General features: G+C 40.7%; 1 protein-coding gene across 4 annotated transcripts; it reads left to right on the forward strand.

Annotated features, from left to right (window-relative positions):
* Window positions 1-1,625: 1,625 nt before the first annotated feature.
* LOC120658073 (UPF0235 protein At5g63440) lies at window positions 1,626-5,470 on the forward strand. 4 transcript variants are annotated; one of them, XM_039936281.1, is made up of 7 exons: window positions 1,626-2,045; window positions 2,883-2,997; window positions 3,936-4,089; window positions 4,175-4,271; window positions 4,467-4,555; window positions 4,876-5,013; window positions 5,099-5,470. In XM_039936281.1, the coding sequence occupies exons 1-7, from the start codon at window positions 1,931-1,933 to the stop codon at window positions 5,156-5,158; spliced, it is 768 nt and encodes a 255-aa protein (XP_039792215.1). In that variant the 5' UTR covers window positions 1,626-1,930; the 3' UTR covers window positions 5,159-5,470. The 4 variants fall into 4 exon arrangements, with proteins under 4 accessions (XP_039792215.1, XP_039792216.1, XP_039792217.1 ...); XM_039936282.1 differs by having other exon boundaries at window positions 1,629-2,045; window positions 4,876-4,944; XM_039936283.1 differs by having other exon boundaries at window positions 1,634-2,045; window positions 2,897-2,997.
* Window positions 5,471-9,696: the final 4,226 nt, after the last annotated feature.

Here is a 9,696-nt window from a genome sequence, read left to right on the forward strand (position 1 = left end):
TTAAAAAAATTGTATGAATTCTAACCGTTATATACTATTGACATATAACCATTGGAATCGGAAAAAACAAACTTAACTGGTCCATTTTGTAAGGTTTTCAGGCCCAATTTATCTATAAATAGAGCCAATTCTCTTCTTATTAATATATGACAAACCGCAAGATTCAGCATCAACAAAAAAATATAAGTTTGTAGGGGTATGCAGAAATATAGAATGGATCTTACGAAGTGGACTTGCAAACAAAGATATAGATAGTATAAACTGACGACTCTGCTAGAGATTATCTAAGATGAGCAAACATAAAAATACCGAACATTCAATTTCAATGTTTATCTTTTCCACATTTTTTTTCAACTTATCGGCATCAGATAAAAGAGAGAGTACAAATCACATCAAATCGTTGTTGCCAAAGGATGTCGGACCAGTTGGTCACGGCAGTCCGGCGGCACCCCGCAGGTTGTGGGTTCGATCTCTGGTCGGGACGAATTTCCGCCTGCGGGTAAAAAAACCCCTCGCCTGCCTCATGTCCAAAGCACTGTGGAGCCCGGCCTAACTCACAAGGCGACGGGGGCATTTCCGCCTGCGGGTAAAAAAACCCCCTCGCCTGCCTCATGTCCCAATAACTGTGGAGCCCGTCCTAACTCACAAGGCGACGGGCCCCCGTGTACGGGTGGAGCAGGGGTTTGGGGGGTTTCTTGGCCTGCTGTGAGAATGTCATTCTACCTCTCAAACAATGCCGTGGGGGCGGTCTTACCCCCGCAGGTCAAGTTTTTTTTTTTCAAATCGTTGTTTCGATTAAGGGTGCTTTCCTTTCAAAGTACAAAAGAAAATATCATTTTGCTTTGGACCGTTCAGTTGTGTCATTCCGATCCTAAACTTGATTTTGAATCTCATCTAAGTCAAAACAATATGTTCTATAAACTCTATATCAAAAATAATTCTTAACTTTATCATATAAACTCGAATGAAGACAAACTTTATATCAAAGTTGTAGCTGAAAAGTTGGTAAGTCCATAAATTTGAAATTTCAAATTGGAAATTAAATTTTGGGACACTAAACGAATTCAAATAAAAAAACTTTTCATCTACAAAGTTGTAGATTGTATCGAGAGATATAGTTTTGACATAAATTTTATCTTCATTTGAGTTCAAAATTATAAATTATTCTTTAATATAGAGTTTTCATATCATCTAATTTTGACACAGATGAGACTCAAAACCAAATTTAAAGACTGAGATACACAACTGAACAAGTTCAAGGACCTAAATGAGTGATTTTTATGTTTAGGGACCGAAATAACACAACCGAACAAGTCTGATTTATGAATTTAGGAACCGAGATGAAACATCCGAATAAGTTTAGGGATTGATGATAGACTTTACTCTATTTTGTTTAATCAAATTTCACTTTGCGAAATCATTACCAAACACTTTTGGAACCTGAAGTACACCCTTCTGTTTAACTACCATATTTGTTTTTCTTATTATAAAAAGAGAAGATGTAATTAGTTAAGTAAAGTTCCTCTTACTCAAACTTTGTAATTTCACCTATTTTTTCTCCCAATTTCTTGATAAGGCCCAACATTGCACTTCTTTTATCAGCCAATTTGGATCACGATATTCCCAGGTCAAAAAAGGGTCAGCACGGCAGTTCAACCCGTGTGCCGATTGAGCGCACGCTTCCTCATCGTCCACCAGTCCACCTCGCCGCCGCCGCCGCCGCCGCCGCCGCCGCGGCGCTTTCCTCCGCCTCCTCTTCCCCGCGAAGCGCCGCCGCTCCTTTCTATCCCCGAAGGCGACGGCTCGGATCCCTCTTTAAGGCGCAGGGGTCGCCCCATCTCGAGCTTGAGTACCCCCTCTGCCCCCTAAAGGCCCGGCCTTGGAGGCCGTTCGCCTCTTGATTCCGGCGGCGGTGGAGAGGGAGGGGGCGATGCCTAAGCGGACGACGCACACGTACTCGAGCGAGGACGCGCTGCCGGAGGGGCCCGAGTCCGACCTCTTCGTCTACTACTGCAAGCACTGCGCGTCCCACGTTCTCATCACCGGTCAGCTCCTCCTCCCCACTCGCCTAACTTTGTCAGATCTGTGTAGCCTGCTAGTGAGGTCTTCGATTCCAGCGAAAGAATTAGTTCGGAACTGTTTGAGTGGGCGGGGGGCAGTTTTGATCTAATCCCTGCTTAGCTGCAAGTTTCAGGCCACGCGACAGCATTTATCTGCATACTAGAAATTTTCTTCCTCATTTTTTGTTTTAGCTCTGGATCATAGTGCTGTGGAACTAAGCTACGTTTGTCAGTGAGCAGGAGAAAGTGAATTTATAGGGAATGTGGAGAGAAAGTGCTGTAGTCTGATTTTGGTTGCTAGCTACCAAAAGGTTTTTCAAAATGTCATCCTAATGAACTGAGAACTGCTTCATCGTTACCATTCTGTAAGATGCGATCATGCTGTATGAGCATTTCAAGGTACCACTATAAAAGATGCGTCATTGGGTTCTCAAGTTCTGAGGTTTCACTCTTAGTCATGTTCTTTTTCTATATTCTTGTGTTATCATATATTCGGGGCACTTATGTTTACTGGTATGCTTGCTCAAAGAAATTTTAGGTCGCAAATTATAATTACAGTGGCATGCCTTTTAGAAACACCAATGCATACATCGTGGGCCATGATTTATACTTTCAAATAGGCTAACAACTAGGTAGACTAATTTAGTACTTATTTCGAGTTGATCCAATGTGTTATTGAAGTATATTTTATCATCATTAGCAGATTTTTCTTAATTTCTTGCAAATAGGATTTGTTACTGTTTGTCTGCTTTTGTAGTAACTAGTTGAATGATTCAAGAATGAAATTTGTGTATATTCAAGTCTGATATGTTTGTTCTGAAGATACCCAATTGCAGAAAATGCCCAAGCGAAAGACTGACAGAGCACATGTTTTAGACAAGGCTAAGCATCTCTCAAGGCTAAATGTGAAGGAGTCAGGAAAAGTAATGTTGAAACGGTATAATACCCATCTCTCATATATCTTACTGAAGCACATCACCTGCACTTCTTATTGTAGTTATACAACAACAACAACAACAACATAGCCTTTTTTCCCAAGCAAGTTGGGGTAGGCTAGAGATGAAACCCGAAAGAAATAAGTTCAAGGTTCAGGCACATTGATAGCTAGTCTCCAAGCGCTCCTATCCAAAGCTATCTCTTTAGAGATATTCCAATTTTTAAGGTCTCTCTTAACCGACTCATCCCACGTCAGTTTAGGTCTACCTCTACCCCTCTTTACATTGTCGACCCGCTCAAGAACCCCATTACGCACCGGCGCCTCAGGAGGCCTTCGTTGGACATGTCCAAACCATCTCAGCCGATGCTGGGTAAGTTTCTCCTCAATTGGTGCCACTCCGACCCTATCCCGAATAACTTCGTTCCGGACTCTATCCCTGCTTGTGTGCCCGCAAAACCACCGCAACATCCGCATCTCTGCTACACTCAGTTGCTGGACATGTCGCCTTTTTGTAGGCCAACATTCAGCACCGTATAGCATCGCCGGACGAAGTTATCTTCTGATTAAATCTAAAGTCTGGCTGTTATATGTTCTTCTCTAATTCTAAATACTGGTGAATATCTTCCGGTTGTCAGATAGCATGTAACTAAGGAATTGGGTGCTATTTTTGCCACATGTGTGCGCAGTTGTCTTCTTGGGGGGGGGGAGGGGGTATTTCTTGGTGTCCTTATCAATACAGTGTGTGTTTACACATGTTTCAATTGCATAACAGTATTATTACACAATATGCAATGTTCTGAATTGTGTTTATATAACATGATCCACATTTCTTATGTGCATATTCCTTCAAAACAGTCCACCTCAGGGTTATTATGCCAAAGTGATCACCAGATTGTACTTCAGATTGTGGTGATTATGTAGTTGTATCTTTGATGCAGTGGTGAAGGAAAGCTTGAAAAGCAGTTCCGCATGAGCTGTGTAGGATGTGACCTTTTTGTCTGTTACCGTTCAGAAGAGGATCTGGAGCATGCCCCTTTTATATATGTTGTTGATGGAGCACTGAGTTCAGTTGCAGCTGAGACAAATCCACATGTATATACCACCCTCAACTGAAATGTCCTTTTGATATATTCAGCATGTTTCTCTTCTCTAAGCTTAATGATCGTGGAAACTATAGGATGCTCCTGTACCCCCTTGCATCACACAACTGGAAGGTGGACTTGTCCAAGTAGCCATTGAAGTGGAAGACCGGGCACAGCGTTCAGCAATAACAAGTATGTAACATTGTAGTAAATTAATTTTTTGAGACTACAACATGCAATGTTTATGTAAAAGTTATGCATGGATGCACCAACAGTTTCATGTGGAACATAGTAGATCAGAGTATTAGACATGGGAGAATGCGTTTACACTATTCTTTCAGTTCACTGGTGCATACAATGTGGTGACAAAATTGTTTGTACTTTCAGGAGTGAATGCTGATGATGTTCGAGTAACAGTAGCTGCCCCTGCTGCACGAGGGGAAGCTAACAGTGAGTTGTTAGAATTTATGGGCAAGGTGATTTTCTCCAATGGCACTCTATTATCTTATAGTGTACTTTCAGCCTTGTAAAAAGTGGAATTCTAAATGCTCCATCCAGTAAAAGATAAATTCCATTGCAATATGTATTGCTCAACTTTTCTAAACATGTTGTTAATGAATGTATGCAAATTGGACAAATAAGTATGCCTTTGGTTGTACAAATATATCAATATAGTTGATGCTCTAAATTAGTTGACAGCCCTATATCCAAGAAATATGCCTTTGACAATAAGCCAATTTCAACTTTCAACCTTTAGTTATGTGAAGATGTCCATGCTGATGGTTTGTGAAATCAGGTTCTTGGCCTAAGATTGACTCAGATGACCCTTCAAAGAGGATGGAATAATAAATCGAAGCTTCTGATTGTGAGTTCTCACTTGTTACTGCTGATTACATGGACTGTGGATATTGATATCATTAGTAAATCTTCTCATGTACTATACTATTTTTCTTTCCTTCAATATTTTCCATGTGCTGGTTTTTTTCTCGTCTAAAAATATACTTGGGCTTTGTTACAAGGTTGAGGATTTGTCCGCAAGGCAAGTGTACGAGAAGCTTCTTGAAGCTGTACAGCCTTAGAAAATGGACCAGTCTGGCGCATTTGGATACATTTTCTTTTGTGGTCACAAGAGGAAGTTCCCACTCATTGTGCGCTGGAAGAGCAGAACGTGCTTTTTTTTTGAGATAGAAGAGCAGAACGTGCTGAAACTACATTGAAAACTCTGGAGCCAAGCTGTACTTCAGTATCCCATTCATTGTCTTTGTTGTGGCAATCAGGAAACCTTCTCTATTGGTTATCTCCTTAACATTGATGCAAAGTGTTGTGCATCTTGTAAAGATTGTTACACAATATTAAGTGCTGACTCTGAGCTTGTGGATGATTTCTCCTAATTCGTCGCCTCACCTGTCCTACCTGGCGCCATTGAGTGCCAGGCCTGCCTACGGATGCGAGACAGATGATAGAGGTGGAGAGGAAAATACACCATGGCAAGAAAGTACTGAGTGTTTGGAACACTGATACCTAGGCTAACAACACATCCGGAATTTTCTTTCTTGTTTGCAAGGTAACAACTAGGCACTATTAGTCCAAACTACAAATAGAATGCGATTCATTTTGCTAAAGCCTGAACAACATATTAGCGCTGAACATTTGCAGCTCCATCGGCTAAGCCCAGGAATCGAGAATCGATGATTCTTGGAAGTAGTCTGAACATATTGTTAAAAGTAGACCAGTCCAGCCCAAGCTGCCCAAAACAGCCGTAGGAGAACTCAAAGTACTACAACGGGTTTGGCTCCTATTATACTACTAATGGATTATAACGGTAAGATTGTGTACAATGCGTGAGATATATTGCTTGAGCCCTTTGAGCTGATTATATAGAAGTATATAGCTTGGAGAGCAAGTAGCCTCTCCTAGAGATATAGAAAGTTATCCCAAGATTACAATCAATCCTAAACTAACCATAGATTGTGTATAATGCGTGAGATGTATTGCTTAAGCCCTTTGGGATGATTATATAGGAGTACATGGTTTGGAGGGCTAGTAGCCTCTCCTAAAGATAAGAAAGATTATTCCGGGATTACAATCAATTCTAAACTATATTCGGAGTTGCCTAATACTCTAACAATAACACCGCTGAAAGTACACCTTGAATTCTATATAAAAAAAGTAAGAGTGGATATAATTTGTCATCGTCTACTGTCGTACAAAATTGAAAATTTAGGTTGAGCAAATACTTGTGTAAGGAGGAAGAAAAGAAGAAATCAGCTTATAAATAATTAGCATCATAGATTTACACTTAACATTTGCAACTATTTATATGTTGATTCTTTTTTTTGCACATGTTTTTGTAGGGGTGGTAATGGTCCATGGTCCTAATGCTCTTTTCACAATCCTACTTGGCACTTAATATTTTTAGCTCAAAATTGTATAAAATTAGAGCTCCATCTTTTAGGGTCCAGCTCTTAGATTATTTAGGCTAAAAATTAAAGCTCTTTACCACCCCTAGGTTCTTGTTCAATCCCAAATTTTGTGTAATTACAATGATGATATAATCGGATTTTTCTTATGCACGTCTAGATGATGTCCATGGACGGTAGTACGGTGTAATACCATCTGAGATTTCTTTCCCACCATCGTGTGTCTTGGAATTTTTTAAATAATATTATTTTAATAGTTAATTGCAAAAATAAACACCTAAATGAAAAAATCGCAAATCTAGGTGTCTGTCTGCTGTTCCAAAGCCGATAGGGGTCTTGTCGGCTCTTCGACAACCGACATGTCTGCTGTTCCAAAGCCGATAGGGGTCTTGTCAGCTCTTCGACAACCGACAGGCTACGTGACATCTGACCTGGCATACGTGGCTCTCGCGGATGCGTCATGTCGGCGCCAAAAGCACTAGTCGGCTTTTCAATAACCGACAGGACCTAATTGGACCGACTGGGCTGTCGGCCCATGGCCGACTACAGCCCAGTTAATCGAAATAGGTGTGTCGGCTCCTCAAGGGCCGACAAAGACTAGTCGGCCACCCAAGGGCCGACAGGCACTAGTCGGCCTCCAAAGGGCCGACGAGAACTACTCGGTCGCCCAACAGCCGACAGGTCTCCCACAAGCACCCCTTTTGCCTATATATACACCTCGCTTGAAGCCACTCAGAACCCTAATTTTGCTGGCACATAATGGCTAGTGGGGGATCGTCTAGTGGGAAGGGTTTCGGCTTCGGGAGAGGAAAGGGGGGTAGAAAAGGACCACCGATAGTGCGGGAGGATTCCATTGGCCCTGATTTTTTTTCGGAAGTAGTGTATGAGTTTCCAGTTGAGAGCACGAGTGATTTCACCAAGGAGACATCTTTGTAAGGATATGAAAACCGCAGATAACATTGGCCAAAATGCATGCATGGTGAGGACTGCTTAGTGCAGATGTACGCCGAGGGAACGAATGGAAGTCGTCGTTTCTTCAAGTGCCCCGAGCATGGGTAATTTTGGGTACTAATGGTGTGTTGGATATGTTTAAGGCTTCGTTTGGATGTAGGCATTCAGCTGGAGGAATTGAATTGGGCTTGAATACCAAATCCAAGCTGCATTGGAAATGGTCTGCAATGCCAATGTTGTTGTTTCGATGTGCTTGTAATTAATAGCTAGAATCAAAGCCTGGAATGCAATTACAATTCTTGTTTGGATGTACAACATATGGAATTGTGAATGTTGAAAGGTTTGAACATTATAAAATTTGTTCCTATATGAGACCATATTATCGACAAGTACGTAGTATATATAAACACAAAAGAAGCAAGAAAAATAATTTTCATGTTCCGAAAATATTCTGAAAAATGTCATAATATCAGCAATATTCTAAAAAATACGTGAAAACAACAAGAATATTTAAAAATAAGATGACACTAGTAGCATAAATATTGATAACAAGAGCCATTTTTGAGGCAATAACATGACATCAATATTTTTCATGTCTCTTACAAGTAGTAGCAACAGATTCAACCATAGTAATAGAAGATAATAGGACAAATTCCAACTTTGTGTCCATCATAACAGCAACAAACTAATTAGGATAGCAAATCTAGGCATTACATAACAACCATGCAGAACCGCACTCAGTTAGAATTCTTCTCATTCAACATCAAGAGCCATTCCTTCCTCATGTCCATGGGGAGTTCCATAAGCGCTTGGAACAAGCGCTCATTAAGGATCAACTTTCCATAAGATTTGAGCATGTTACATCTATCCAAATCTGGTATCATTTGAAGTGCAGCAAGGATTTCAGCAGGAGGAGTTACTTGGGGCATTGGTAATGGCTCAGTGGACTTCAAAGCATCATTAACGAGGTTTTCATATCTCCAAGCATGCAAAGAATTGCGTCACCAGTTCGCTGCCTCTTTGGGGGCAAATCTGGGGATGCATCACCATCTTGTTCAGGTGAATCTTGAGCATCCTCAGCACCTGTCCTGGCACCTTGACCATTGGCATGATCAGTTGAGTAAATGGTGCAGATTGCATCCCAATTCTTCACTACTTTGGTCTTGTAACAAATTGCTGCCTTGTTGCCCTGCATAACATACACCTCAAACTCAGTCAAGTTGTTATACTTTTTAATAGAAAGTAATCATGGTTTAGACGTGCATGTACTTACCTCCACATATCTATTATAAACGTCATCACTATCCATTGACAGCTTATTATTGTCCCAATCCCAATCAAATCCACTCTGAGAAAGGATCTTGCTAATGATCTCATAGTGCTTGTCAAAAGCTTTGCACCTTGATGTTATGTTATCCTTTGTGATCTCCACATTACACTTGTCACGCACATTCTTTATAGCAGCATTGTAGACATGTGGCTTCTATCCATTTTGGGCATGATCACCATTGTTGTGATGCTCCACAAGGACAGCCAACAATGCACTGTCCATCTCATCTGTCCAGGTGAGGTAAACTCTCTTCCCCTTTGGTGAAGACATGATGCTATCCAAAAAAATACCACAAATAATTTACAGAAGTTAGTTAAGATAATATCATATAATATTGATTTTTTTCCAAGATGATGCATGTACAAAAGCTAACAAAAGGCACCACCAACTAGCTGTCCCACACAGCAAAGAAAAGGCAGCTATGCTATCACACATCAACCTATTCCAAGGCAAGTTCACCATGCCTCAAAAGGTACTCAGCAAACATATCATTAGCTAGCTCCTCCCTAAAGGCATTCCATTCAGGACTGACTTCAACACTTGTAATTGAGTTAGCATCATCTACTGGCTCAATTGGCATAGCTGCTAGTTCAGCGTCGACTTCTTGCAATAATAGATCATCCATCTGATGTTGTCTATCCCTTGCAAAGTTGTGTAACACACAGCAAGCATTAATAATTCGAATCTGCAATAATATTAGTTAGCTGTCAGCAATTGCCATTCAAATTGATTTTATTCGACAACATATGCCCATATGTACACATGTTACCTGATCATGTATTCTAAAGAAACTTTGTGTACATAGGACATCCCATTTTTTCTTCCACAAACCAAAAGTTCTCTCTACAACATTTCTAGCACGAGAATGACGCAAGTTATACTACTCTTTGGGAGTTTTGGGTTGTTGTTGACTTGA

The sequence above is a fragment of the Panicum virgatum genome, chromosome 2N, assembly GCF_016808335.1.
Source record: "Panicum virgatum strain AP13 chromosome 2N, P.virgatum_v5, whole genome shotgun sequence".
NCBI lineage: Eukaryota > Viridiplantae > Streptophyta > Magnoliopsida > Poales > Poaceae > Panicum > Panicum virgatum.